This window comes from Chlamydotis macqueenii, chromosome 2, assembly GCF_036417535.1.
Source record: "Chlamydotis macqueenii isolate bChlMac1 chromosome 2, bChlMac1.mat, whole genome shotgun sequence".
NCBI lineage: Eukaryota > Metazoa > Chordata > Aves > Otidiformes > Otididae > Chlamydotis > Chlamydotis macqueenii.
The window spans coordinates 163379789-163394102 of NC_141557.1; the positions used below are offsets into that span (position 1 = coordinate 163379789).

Here is a 14314-nt window from a genome sequence, read left to right on the forward strand (position 1 = left end):
TGCGGGAAGATATTTGCGTTGCCGGAGCGGCGTCGGGCAGCGTGCCAGGTACAGGGAGGAGTTTTTTTGACCGTCGGCTCATCACTGACCCCGGGTTTCGCAGCGCGTTGGCCGCCCGTCGCTGGCTGTGCCGGCGGTACCCAACTGGGAGGAGAGGGGGGACTGCGGCGCATCCTTCTTCCTCATCCCTAGGGAATTGCAGTCAGCCCAGCGTAGCACCGGACGGAGGATCTGAAAAGAGTTAAGCTCGGGAGGGTGGTGAAGAGTCACAAGGCGGAGATGCACCCGGCTCCCGCGGCCGGGGGAGGAAGGTGAGGAAGAGCGAGGACATGGGGACAGCTTGGGGAACCGTGGCGGTGGCGGGGTGCCCAGGGATCCCCTGCTTTTCCAGGGGATGTGAGCCCCAGTGTGTTCACAGGACACTGGAAACCAATTTATTGGAATTAATTATTCAAATTAACAGCTTTTTCCCCCCATAAGAGGTGAAAACCTGTTTAATCCTAGCGGTAAATTTTAGTCTTTGTCTGCAAAGTCCGAATAATGCCAGGAGAAGCAAACATATCTTGAAAAAATCTGTACGTTTAGGTAGATTTTATGAATATTCTTTCTTTTAAATCTCCTTTGGGGAAGCGTTGCCGTAATATCCAATTAAAAAGCCACAACGATGCTGTTACAACAATTGCACTTCAGCCCAGCTGTGACCTGCGCTTCGATTCGCTGGCCCCCCGCGTGGGTTTAATGCAGCCGCCAATTGGCTACGTCAAAGGCATCGCGGTCGAAATCACGAACCTAGGAAATAATCTGGGTTGGCATGGCTGATTTTAAGGTAAATAGAGCTGTGGGTGGTCTTAATTATTGCAGGCACCCAATTAATTCTGTTTAAGCGTCAGGGTTGGTGCAGAAGATTCCTGAAATTCCTCGGCGAAGGAGCCGGGAAGCATGCAAGAAGCATGGAGGCGGTTGTCCGAGCGTGCGCGTAGTGCGCGGAGCTCAAGCGACCCAGCGCCGGAGATTTCTCCTCTCACCTCTGCTGTTGATTTTCCAAAGGCTGGGATAAGAGCAGGGAGGGAGACTTGGGAGCATAAATCACTTGGAAAAAATCCTGCGCTAAAGAAATGCAAGGTTTCAGTCCGCGGAAATTATGGAAATTTGCAAAGAAATTGATTTCGCCAATAGAGGATTGAAGGGATTCGGTAAGGAGTTTGTCACGGAAATGGACGCGGAGTCATAAGTAAAATCTTCCCTTCCCCACGAGGAGAAAATAGCGAAGGGAACCCGGCGCCAAGCCAAAAATAAGGAAAAAAATGTGAATTTCTGGAGGAGCTCCTGTGCCGGGAGCGCAGCATCGCTTTTCATTTATCGGAGCAACCGAGCCGCTTGCGGGCGCGGTGGCCGCAGTGATTTCACCGCCGAAAAAAGGCCTTTCGCCGGCAGACAATTTAATTTATTTCGTAGCAATGCTTTCTGGTGTTCAGCATTAATCCAGGGCTGTACAGCGGAGCTCTCAGGTTTATTGGTTCCCATTTTTTTAATATTTTGATGGAAAGCTCTGCCTTGGCTGGATGATTTGATGGGCAGCGCTGCTTCGCGGGGATTTTTTTATTCGTTATCCGCTGTTGCCAGATGCAGGCTGCTGTCGGAGATATTAATGCCAGCTGCAAATCCAGGAATTAAGAGGTGCTCAGACCTGGTTTGAGTTAAATCACCTGGACCTAGGACGGGTTTTTGTCCGCGTGGGGACGGTGGAAGAGCTGAAGCATGGGGGTGTGCAGGCCATCGCTTGGTGCTCGTCTCCTACTGCATTGTGCTGCCTGGGTTTTAGCTCGGAGGTTAAGCCCGGCTTGCTGTTGGGGTGGGAAAAGGGCACCAGACCGGCAGCTCTTCCTCACGGAGCTGCTCTTGATTTGCAGCTCTCTCTGCTTCTCCCCGGCGCTTTGGTGGTGGATGCCCCATCCCTGGAAACGTTCCAGGCCAGGTTGGCCGGGGCTGTGAGCAACCTGATGTGGTTGGAGATGTCCCTGCTCCTGGCAGGGGGTTGGACTGGGTGGGCTTTGAAGGTCCCTTCCCACCCAAACCATTCCATGACTCTATGATTCTGAGGTTCTTTGCTGCCGAGTCTGCAGGCAGGGATGCCCACAGAGCCAACAGAAAACCCACGGGTGATGGCAGGCCAGGCTGAACTTCCGGGTGAGAAGAGGAGTCACTGGAAAACATGGAATCATAGGATAGGTTCCCATCCCACCGCAAGTGCCGTAACGTTGCTTATGTGTCCTTCATGTGACAAGTCTTGCCTTTGAAAGCGAATGGAGGACGCAAGTAGATGCTGAGAGAAGCTGTGAGATTTGGTCTAGATGCAAGTCCTTGTCTATCCTTGTCTCTGCTCAGCTGTGGTCCTAGCCGGTGGCATGAGCCGGAGAGGAGGTGATGAGGATGTTCTGGGTACCGCAGGGTGGGTTAAGCAGCCAGCTCCACCCTTGCAAGAGCACCTTGGGCTTCCCAAGCTGAAAACTGGACCTTAAGCAGGCTAATTTGGTGGCAGAACCAGAATGATGTCCGTGGAGGTGGCATGCAGCCAGCAGTGGTTGCTGAAGAATATTAAGGGCCAGCCAGCGACGCAGGCTGTCATTACGGCAGTTAGCAACCAGGGTGAAAATAAATGAGTGTCCTCTGTGGTTGGATAATTGATGAAGGAAAGAGGAGACCTCGGGTAACGTCCGTGCAGCAGCAGGGAGGTGATTCGTTGCTGGTGGGTTCATAATCTCTTCTCACCTACTGACATCACGTTGCGTCCAGACTTTCCGCCCCGATGCCGGTGGGAAATCTGCAGGAGGGGGATAAAATCAGGTCTTGGTGCTCTCCGTGGTGGATCTACCTTCTCACCTCACTCAGCTTACTGATGCTGGGCGATGCAGCCAGGTGTTTCTCAGCGTTTCTGACCTAGCAAGGCTTTCGCCGTCACCCTACCCCAATAGTTTGTGCCATTCAGGGCACGATTCTGCCGTTGTGGAGGGAGTTTTGGGCATCTAGAAGGGCTCGAAGAGTGGTTGAGATCAAAAAACCAGTCTGGAGGAACCAGAAGGAACCCAAACTCATGTAGGTCTTCAACGGCAAAAAGCTGGCAGGAGGCTCAAGTCCTCGGGAGCTCGAAACGCTGCGGAAAGGGGAGGAAGAAATTGTTCTCCGCATCCCCTGGAGCGAGGACAAAGTCATGGCAAGCGATGAGCAGGGTGCTGGTAGATGGTGGCGCTTCATATGGGGAGATATTTTTATGCCTCTTTGTGACCAAAAAAATTGGACTCACTCCACCTTTTTCTAAAGGACAGAAAGGACAAGTGACTGTGCAAAAATAACTGGGAATGAGAGAGGAACAAACTGGGAGAGCAGCCTGTGCTCCCAGATGTGTCCCAGACGGTGCGTTCGGTATCTTCTGTGGTAGCGTGGGACTCGGCGAGGAACCGATAACACGATGTGCTTCCCTGTGCTTTGGAGACAGCACGAACTCCAGCTCAGATCCCTCCTGCCAGGCGGGCGATCCATCAAAACCACCTCTTCTCTTCCTCCTGAGTGTCCCCTGCCTGGACGGCATCTCCCAAGGACTTGAAACGTGGATTTAGTTGATGAGAACCCTCTGCTGGTTGGGGTGATCCATGTGCCACCCGAGTGCACCAGGGTAGAAGAGCCTCTTCTCGCAGAACCCCCCAACCAGTGGGCATGAAATCTTTTGGAGAAGGTGGAAAAGACTGGAGAGAACTGGGGTTCTCTGGCGTGAGCTGGCCAGAGCTGGTGGCTCTGCTGCCCTCTCAAAGAAACAAGGAGCCATCTTCAACCTTCAGGGCGTGATGCAGAAGATCTCACTGTAGACGTGGTTCCACAGAAGCAGGGGAGAAGGTTTAATTTTTATTTTATGTGGTAACTCAGCATAAGGAGAGCTGCCACCAGCTCTCAGGATCCATGAGATCCACTGGGAGTGGTGAGAAGGGTGCATTGGGCAAGATGGCAGATGGGATGTTGTGGCACCAGAACCAGAGCCAAGGCTGGTGGGTTGTTCAGCCTGACCTCTGAGAGCCATGCTGGTGGTGGGAGGTCTGGACATGGTGTGTACTGCCAAAAAGGAGTGGGAAGGCCTTCTGCTGGACATCAACCTCCTTCATCTCCAGGATTTCATCATGAGAAGAGACTCCAGTGATCTGAAAGCTGTGGGTCACCACGTTCAAGAGATTCAGCACGGAGCTGGCAGTAACTCAGACTCTCGTACTGTTGACTGCTTCATGTGGTCTCAACTCTTGGGCCAGCTCTTCGTGGTGTGAGGTCGCTGTGTCCTTCATTGGAGATGCCATGGGTTCGGACTGCCCTGGAGGACAAACCTGAGCTGGATGGCAAGACTGCGGCCAGTGATGTCGAGCTCGTGCCCTTCCCGATGGGCACATTTCCGACCACTGGAGAAGGGTTGGTCCCCAAAGGTCACCCAGTGTTTTGGGGAGAACAAGGTGCAAACCACATCCCCGGTGTGCCTGCGGGATGGAGGCATCTCCATCCAGCTCCAGCGTCACAAGCTACAGCTGGGACATTTGTTTCCTGGCTCTTGCCCAAGTTTCTGATGATGCGATGAAGTTATTTTCTTCTCCTCTGGCACGCTGGCGAGGTGGTGGGCAACGTCCTAAACGAAGTGATAGCTGGCTTTGAGGCTGGAGCAGCGTAGACATGTCTAAAGCTGAAGCCCAAGCTTGGCTGAAATTTTGCTCCTCCAAGTATTTGATACTTTATTTCGTGAGGAGGTGGTAACTTGAGGTGGTGAGTCAATCCAAGCCTTGATGTCCACCTTCCTGTAGAGGAGAAGTTTTTCCACGGTGGATGATCTGCCAGCTCAGAACTGCCTCAGGAGAGGCGGATTCATCTGAGAAGGGTTGAGTTGCTCCCCACCCCTTGGGCTTCCTTGCTCATCCCAGAACACTGGGCAGCCCTGAGGGGAAGGTTTGACCCCAGAACCTGCAGACGTGTTGCTGGAGCATCTGTGATGGGAGACGCAGCTTTGAAGGACACATTATTTGGAGGAGATGTCACCCACCAAGACTATCAAATGCCTTACCAAGAAGATGGACTTCAGGTGGAGGTGAAGGAGGTCTCCTCCCGGCTCTGATTGGAGGCTCCAGGCTTTTTTCACTTGCGGATGAGTTGGTCTTCGCTAAGCCCTGTTCTGGCCCTGAGCTTCCACCGTTCTTCGCACCAGGACGGCTGTGGAAGCTGCCCGTTGGGTGGCAATTTGGGGATGATTTTTCACATCTCAGAATTAAGAAGGTCCTCGTTGGCGCTTTGTCACATGCGCATGTTCTACATGCAAAAACGGGCTCCACCGGGCAGTTCCCCACCCAAAGTCACGTGGGTTTTGCGGGGGGGCGTCTGGATATGTTCTTCGCAAGTCACGCAACAGCCAGATGCTCCACGTTGGAAGACGTTCGGTGGACGCGTGCAGGGCATCATCACACGGGACGCGAAGTGGCTGAGGGGTGCAGTGAGCGTGAGCATCAAGAGAAGGAAGCCACGGGACAGGTCGGGGTTGTGTTTTCAAGCTCCCCCCTGAGCTATTTAGCGTCCCCGTGGGAGCCAGACCCCGGGTAGAGGTTCAGTCCCCCCACCGCGGGCTCCCTCTGCGGCAAAGGGGGCAAAGTCTGAAGGTTTTTGCCTTCAACTTCTTCTGAAATGATTTGGGATTAGTATTTTTTTCCCCGGTTTTAACATAACCCGGGTCCAGCTGGGAACTGGAGGAGGTGTTAATCCCAGGCAGGGGGCTGGATGGAGGGGGTGAAATGGGTTAATCCTGGGTGCTGGGAGGAATGGAAAGCAAGAAGAGGTGGGAGAGATGGGGCAGCTTCTCCTCACCCCACGACGGGAGATCCCAGCAAGGGACCAGTCCCAGATAGGGACCGTGGTGGGGTCAGTCCCCTCTCCCTGCAAGGACTGCGCCCCCAAACACCCATGAAACTGTCCCAAACGTACGTCTGTCCCAACGCTTGTCCCCAGGGCGTGGCCACGCTCGCCCCTCCATCGCCGTTCGGCTCCAGGAGCACCAGGGCACGAGGAGGGAGGGGCTGTCTCCTAGACGTATGCTCCAAGGGGTGTCCTTGCTTTTTGGGGCTTGACTTGCCAGCCTGTGCATCCTTCGTGCGCCCTGGGGGGTTGCTGAGGTCCATGGGAGTCGGTGAGAGATGTGGGCTGTGGCCACCATGTTTGGTATGGTGGCGATGTCCTGGTCTCTCCGTCACCGACGTGTTCTTCACCTGATGGGAGAAGCTTGGGGTGCTTGGCCGTGTCCATCCTTTGGGCTCTACTGCAGACGAGAGGGTTTGGGGGGTCCCGGGGCAGCAGTACGGGGGTGTCTGTACCCTGCGGGCAAGGGCCGGGGCTTCGCTGGCTGATGGCGACGCTGTGTTTCTCCCCGCAGGACGTCGTCCCTGCGATGGAACGCCGGCACCAAGGAGCGGATGCTGATCAAGGTGACCGACCGCGAGCCCAGCTTCCTCATGCACCAAGGCAACGGCTACGCGCCCGAAAACCAACCGGGCACCCGTTCCCGGCGACCTTCTGGTGGCCAACAGTCGCCCAACCTGCAGACCTTCACCCCCGACAGCGACAACTCTGTTTTCTTCCCCGAGAGGAAGCAGTCGCCCTTCTTGAAGAGGGCCGAGCACGTAGGCAGCTGCTCGCCGCTGCTCGGCCGAGGGGACTCCTTCTGCTCCCCGCTCCAAGCCCAGCACCGCAAGCACTCCAGCGAATCGCAACCCTCCTCGCCCCGCTACGCCTACGAGCCCCCCCTCTACGAGGAACCCCCCATGGAGTACCAGGCTCCCATCTACGACGAACCCCCCGTAGATATGCAGTACGAAGCCAGCGGGAGCTACAAAGCCGCCTCGCCGCAGAAGTCGCCCATCCGTAAACCTCACCCCTTCCTGCAGTCGCCCAAGCAAGGCTCCAACTCGCCCTACCAGCAGTTGGTGCTCACCAAACAGAAGTGTCCCGACCGGTTCATGAGCTTGGAGTACAGCCCCGCCGGCAAGGAGTACGTCCGGCAACTGGTCTACGTCGAGCAGTCGGGCTCCAGCCCCAAGATGAAGACGGGGTTGAGGCACAAATATTCCCCCAACCCCATCGGCGGCTCCTACTCGCTGCAGCACAGCCCCTGCCTGGTGCGGGACCAACGCTTGGAGATCAAATCGGGCGACTACAGCAGCATGGAGGGACCCGACTTCTGCCCTGGCCCAACGGGTGGCCAGGTGGCCCAGGGCGAGGACTCCATGTCGTGGTCCAGCCAACAGGACACCTTGTCCTCCACCGGCTACTCGCCCTCCACCAGGAAGAGGAAAAGCCGAAAGCCTTCCCTGTCCCACGACCCCAACGCTTCCTCCACAGACGGCTCAGGGGACCGGGAGGTGTTGGGCGAGCAGGTGCTGGGGGAGGAACGAGCCACCCCGGGACCCAACAGGTCGCCAATGAACCGTACGGAGAGCAAGGCGGCGGAGGCAGAGACGGCGCGGGGCTTCCCCGAGCCCTTCCTGGCGCAGGCGCGCCTGGCTTGGGAGGCCCAGCAAGCCCACTACCACATGAAACAACGGAGCAGCTGGGATTCCCAAAAGGACGGTTCGGGCTACGAGAGCGACGGCGCCCTCCCTTTGCCCATGCCGGGTCCGGTGGTGCGAGCCTTCAGCGAGGACGAGGCGTTGGCGCAGCAGGAGAACAAGCACTGGAAGAGGAACACCTTCGAGAAGCTGGGCTTCCCCCAGATCCTACTGGAGAAGAGCGTCTCCGTGCAGACCAACCTGGCCTCCCCCGAGCCCTACCTGCATCCGTCTCAGGTAACGTCCTCGGGGATGTCCCTGGCGTTGGGGGGCGTCGCCGCGTGCCCCGCGCCGCCAATCCTCGCCCAATGGGGCACCTCCTCGGGTGCAGCACCAGGTGACACCACAGCGTCCCCACCACCCTCCTGGTTAAAGCTCCTTCTTCTTGTAAAGCCGGGTGAAATCCCTGCCTCCGCCACGGATCCAGCGGGATTGTCCCCAGGCGATTGTCCCGCCAAGCACCGGCACGGGCGCCTCTGCACCGTGGCAACCTCAGTGGTCCACCACGGCGCCAGGCACTGCTTCTCCTCCCTCGGTTTGGCTGCTGCTTGGTGGGACCCAGCTCCCGGGCCCCGAGCGCCCGCACAGCTCCCACGGGAGCGCCGGGCGCCCGTCCTCAGCTGTGCACGGTGCTCCCGGCACGTGCAGGGTGTTTGCGTGCCTTGTGGTAACTCATCTCCTTCCATTTCACGTCCTGGCACCATCAGCTGGTGATGGTGCAGGAGATTTCCCATAGCAGTCTGGTCTTCGTCGCATCCTCCACGAGCACTGGGTTCTGGGGACACCCAAGATGCCACCTCTGGTCCTCATCCAGCTGGAGAAGATGTGTGAGCAGGGATGTCCCCTCTGCAGAGCGAGGGGAGATGGCCAGAGTGGGTTAAGAGCATGGAGGAACCCATCCTCCTTCTGCTCTCTCCACCTATTTTGGTTTTCAACGACCTTCTCCACCAGATTGTTCGCCAGATTTTTCCCAGTCACAGCGTTCGAGGTGCTGGAGCAGCACCGCTGGCCGTTGGCTTTCGTGGTGGCAGCACCACGTTTGAGTTGGGGTCTTGGCCCACCACCCCAGCTCCAGCCATCCAAGTACTGGTTGAACCCATCAACCCACCCACCAGTAACTCCGAGGCAATTTCCAGTTACAGCAGGAGTTTTTTTCCAGTGAGGACTGAAAGTAAGTTGAGGAACCTCGTTCCTCTGGTGCAGGCTCTGCTGTCTGATCCCAGACAACATCCCCACAGAGGTCCTGCCTCCATCTCCTCCCCAGCATGTTGGGATTGACAGCGCTGCCGACCTGGCTGCCGGATTTGCTTTCTCATGGAAGTTGGTCCTTAGCAAGCTGGTCCCTCAGAGAAGTTGGTCCTTAGCAAGGCGGTCCCCCAAAGTTGGTCCTTAGCAAGCTGGTCCCTCAGAGAAGTTGGTCCTTAGCGAGCTGGTGTTGGTCCTTAGCAAGCTGGTGCCCCAAAGTTGGTCCTTAGCAAGCTGGTCCATCAAAGAAGTTGCTCCTTAGCAAGTTGTCCCTCAAAACCTTGGGATGAAACAGCCGCAAGCACACCAGCTTTCCAGGATCTGCTTCCCAGGGCTCTGAGCTGCCTGTCCCCTCTCTGAGACTGAGCTGCCCCGGTCTTGGAGACCTCTCCTGCCCCAAGCTCCCATCCCAGAGGAGCTCCTGGGGCTTCCGTAGACCATTCTTGTGATGGCGTAGCCCTCCTGCTGCTGATAGCCCCCATTGAGCTCTGACCTGGACCTGCTGGAGCTGGCTCATCCCTCGTGGTCATCTTCCAGCCCATCAGATGTTTCCCATCAGCCCAACTGGAGAGCTCCAAATCTGCTTTGGATGCTCATGTCGGCCAGGAGGAATAGCTGCCACCAGTAGCGATCCGATGCCTTCTGCGCGGAGCTCGGGATGTGGTGGGACTCTTCTCCGCTGCTTGGGTGTTTCTGTCTGGTTAACCCTGTCTGATGTTGTCCTCAAGTTCAGGGACACCCGTTCGAGGAAGAGCAGATTTCCAGCCAAGGTGGTGGGACACTGGCCCAGGTTGCCCGGAGAAGTTGTGGATGCCCCATCTTTGGAATTGTTCAAGGCCAAGTTGGATGGGGCTTTGAGCAACCTGATCTGGTGGGAGATGTCTCTGCCCATGGTCGGAGGGTTGGACTCAATGATCTTTGAAGGTCACTCCCAACCCAAACCATTCGATGATCACATCTAAGATTGTCACGTGGGTTTAATTTGGTTTCCCGCACCCCCGTCAGCTGGGAACCTTCAAGACTGGTTGAAGTGGAAGCCTTTGCAGAACTGTGGCCGGCCCTGGGACGGAGCTTTGTGGTGAGAGTGACCACAGTGCCCAGCAAGATGAGGCAGAAATGGAGGAGAAAAGAGGAGCGAAACGATGCTGGGGATGATGGGTGGGCAGATGAGGAGACCTGGGGAAGGAGAGAAGCACACAGGAGATGTGACGGGGCAGCACGAGCAACGGGGCCATGCCTGCTGTCACCGGCGGCTTGTCCCCTTGGTGGCCCTGCACCAAGGTCCACCTGCCACCAGGACCTCCTCCCCCCACAGCGCAGTTGAGCTTGCGTTTGGGTTGGAGCGTTCCCCCCATCCCGGAGCCAAAAGGAGGAGCATCCCCTACCGGGAGGCCATGGCCAGCTGCCGTTGACGCCCGATTGGTTATCTCCTTGTGGTAGCCCCAGGCTTCCCCCAAGTTCGTTTAGGACTGTGCTAATTAGGGCTGAAGCTAATTTCACATTGGCGCTGGCAGGAGGGGAGCCATCACACTTCGCTGCGCGTGTCGCTCCCCAGCCTGACCGCGCTCTCCGCTGGAGCGGACTCGGCTGGAGAAGGCTGGTGGCCCCAGCCAACGTGGTCCTTTGCTTCTCCCCGGGTGCCCTGGACGAAGAGCGTGGCTGTGGCCTGGGTTTCAGAAGAGCCACGGCAGCAAGGAGGGGTGGAGCTCCCATGTCCCCAAGGCCAGGTCCATGCCATCGTCACTGCAGTGCAAGATGGGAGCTGAGTGACGTCAGTGGGAGGAGGAGACCTCAACACTGTTGGGCGAGGAGATGAGAAACTTGACTTGTTTGAAGAAGCAGAGGCTCAGTCATCTACCAGGAGCTCTGGTGGCTCTTTGGGTGGCTTCTTTTTCCCCTCCTGGACTTGCCACCTCCACGTGGCCCTGGCTCTTTCCATCTTGGTTCTACCATGCTTTTCTTCTCCTGTTCCTCATCTAAAGCCCCACCCCAAGGCCATGACACCGCTGCAGTCACCTTGCGCACGGTCCCTGCACGGGGCCACCAACACGGTTCCCCCGTGCATGGTGGGGACAGCAATGTCACCTCTGGATGGTGCGGCATGTCCTTCCCTGCCAAGGGAAGGAATCTCCTCCTGCCTACCCACAGGTCATGTCCCCAGGGCCACCAAGCCCGGGTGACGCTGGCCCAGATGTTTCACTTGCCAAAGAGGGAGCTGGTAGACCATGAAGCCGCGTTGGCTAGCTGCAGGATGAGGGAGCGCTCCATCCCAAATGTCCTTGTTTGCCTTTCTCCATGCTGGGCATCAGCTGTTTGTGTGTCCCTCCATCTCCTGGGGTGGTATCCATAAGCTGTACTGGTTCCAGTAGCAGAAGGCCACTGGTCTGCAGGTCAGGTCAGATCTTGACCAACTTCTGCACTTGGGATGTAAAGAAACAACACTCACGTTGCTCACAGCTCGGAGGTGCCACCAGCCTCCTCCTGGCCATGTGGCCACTGGAGAACCATGGTGGAACATGACTTTTCATGTGTCCCCACTGGTCCCCTCCATCCTGATGCCAATCGGTGCCACAAACCCACCTTGGCGGCTGGCACCAGGCCGGCTCCACTTGCCCGTGATGGGATTGAGGAGCAGCTCCTTGGAGAGGACATGGCTTTTGGCGTGAGCGTGGGGTGACCTCCTGATGCTGCGATGGTTGGTTGGTTGGTTGACTGGTTAGTTAGTTTGATGGTTGGTTGGTTGATTGGTTGGTTGTTTGGTTGGTTGGTTTGATGGTTGGTTTGTTGACTGGTTGGTTGGTTTGATGGTTGGTTTGTTTGTTGGTTGGTTGGTTGGTTGGTTTGTTGACTGGTTGATTGGTTTGATGGTTGGTTGGTTTGTTGACTGGTTGATTGGTTTGATGGTTGGTTTGATGATTGGTTTGATGGTTGGTTGGTTGGTTGGTTGGTTTGTTGACTGGTTGATTGGTTTGATGGTTGGTTTGATGATTGGTTTGATGGTTGGTTGGTTGGTTGGTTTGATGATTGGTTTGTTGGTGGGTTGGTTGGTTGATTTGTTGACTGGTTGGTTGGTTGGTTAGTTTGTTGGTGGGTTGCTTGGTAGGTCTGTTGACTGGTTGGTTGGTTTGATGGCTGGTTTGTTGGTTGGTTGGTCAGTTTGGCAGAGGGGCTATGCTCTCAGTAACGTTGACTTGTCTGGCTGTTGTCTCCTAGTCGGAGGATCTCGGTGCCTGCGCCCAGTTCGAGAGCAGCAGGCAGACCAGGAACATGATGCCTAGCGCCAGCTGTGTCTTCCCCACCTTCAACCTGCGGAAGCCCTCTTCGGAAACGGACATTGAGAACTGGGCCTCCAAGCACTTCAACAAGCACACCCAAGGGCTCTTCCGCAGGAAGGTGTCCATCGCCAACATGCTGGCCTGGAGCAGCGAGTCCATCAAGAAACCCATGATCATGACCAACGACCGCAACGTCAAGAAAGAGGCGTGCGAGATATTTAAACTGATTCAGATGTACATGGGGGACCGGCGGGCCAAGACGGACCAGCTCAACGTGGCTTTGGAGATCGCCACCAAAGGCTGGAGCATGCAGGGCCTGCGAGACGAGCTCTACATCCAGCTGTGCCGCCAGACCACCGAGAACTTCCGTTACGAGAGCCTGGCCCGGGGCTGGGAGCTCATGGCCATTTGTTTGGCCTTTTTCCCCCCCACCCCCAAATTTCATTCCTACCTTGAAGGATACATTTACCGGCACATGGATCCGGTGAACGACACGAAAGGTAAGACCAAAACCGCTGCCCGGTGGCCTTGGCCCCCGCTGACGTCGCAACCCCTTCGTTTGTTGTTATTTTGTTCCTTCCCCCTTCGCATTCGCGAGTCTGTTGAAAGGTGGGCGAGGAGCCCATCCCACCGCCCTCTCGGAGGCGCGGCCAGCGCGGCGGTGCCTTCACCGCCATCCTTTCCCCTCCGGCGCGTGGAAATCCAGCGTGAGGGCCAAGATGAAATGAGTTTTGACACCTTTGCTGCCGGTTCAGCGTCGCCTCCTCTGGGAGTGGCCGTAAGCGAGAGTTTCTGGGACTTCTCCTGGCCCGGAGGTCCTTCCAACCCAAACCATTCCATGATTCGGTGATTTCACCATCTCCAGATGCTTCTTCTGGCTTCTCGAGTAGCTTTGGATCCAAGAAAAACCCATCCTGGAAGGGGAGCCAGCTTGATTCCCAGCTCCCGAGGTGGTTTTGGGGCGTGGCAGATAGAAGAGACATAAATTTTGGCTGTTTGACCCCAAATGGGTGGGAACTGTAGGAACCCCTCTCCAGTCCTGGGCTCGGCCATCCCAGCTCCTTCACCGCTGGCGCTGCCTGGCAGGCGATGGGATCTGGTCTGGCAGGGGCAGACCCGCAGCATCACGGCACGGCTGGGGGGTTGGGCATCCCCGTACCCCATGGGCTGGTGGCATCTCACAGTGGGTGGTGGATGAGGCAAAGATGGAGGGGTTGGGCATCCCCACGTCCCATGGTTGGTGGCATCTCGCAGTGGGTGGTGGATGAGGCAAAGATGGGAGTCCCAAGTGTTTGTCGTTGGCCAGGAAGTCTTGGGTGACGGAGCCGGCGTCGCTCCAGGTGTTTTTGGGTGCCCTTCGGCTCCGCAGGGACCGAGCACGGACATCCGGGGGCCACCGACATCACGTGGAGCTGTGGTGGATCTGGCCAGCTTGGGGACGGGGGGAGGTGAACTCAACTGAGGTGTCCATGGGGGAAGACGTAGGGTGGTCCAGAAAGGGCGGCAGGACCGGGCCAGGCCGGGCCGGGCCAGGACAGGAGAGGACGGGCCAGGCCGGGCCAGGCCAGGACAGGCCGGGGTGGGGCCACCACACGGGTAGGTGCCACCAGGCCGCCCGTGTCCCCCTCCAACCGGCCCGCAGCAGAGGTGTCAAGCTCGTTTCATCGCCGCCACCGCACCCACGCTGGATTTGTCGCGCCGGCGGCGGAAATCGGAGAGGGTCCCCCCCCAGACGTCCCCCACCTCGGCAGCCGCCTGCGCTCAGCTCTGCGCCAGCCCTGCTCCGCCTCCCGGCCCCGCCAGCCGCCGCCCCGTTGGCTCTTGGTCTCCATTGCCATTTGTGATTTTATTTTCACGTTTATTTGGTTTTCATTTCATTTATTGTTATTTTCATTGATTTTTATTTGTTGTCTTCATTTTCATTTTTAGTTTATTCACTTTTATTTTCATTTCTATTTTATTTAGTCGCATTTGCATTTGCAATTATTTTTATTTTTCATATTTCAATTTTTATTTTCATTTCAATTTCATTATTTTTTCTTTTTATTTGTATTTTCTTTTTTTTTTATTATTTTCGTACTTTAATTATCTTTATTTTTATTTCTGGTTTATTTATTTTTAAATTTTCATTTCTTTTTCTTTTTATTTGTATTTTAATTTTTTTAATTTATTACTTTAATTATT

The 14314-nt window shown here is 56.2% G+C and overlaps 1 protein-coding gene across 3 annotated transcripts in view; it reads left to right on the top strand.

The window, feature by feature from the left end:
- The window catches only part of ARHGAP39 (Rho GTPase activating protein 39), a 126168-nt gene that overhangs the window by 104587 nt on the left and 7267 nt on the right, over window positions 1–14314 (top strand). For all 3 annotated transcript variants that reach the window (XM_086741383.1, XM_086741385.1, XM_086741384.1), the window contains 2 exons: window positions 6440–7847; window positions 12069–12630. In XM_086741383.1, coding sequence (XP_086597509.1) covers window positions 6440–7847; window positions 12069–12630 — 1970 coding nt within the window. The remainder of the gene's footprint in view (window positions 1–6439; window positions 7848–12068; window positions 12631–14314) is intronic.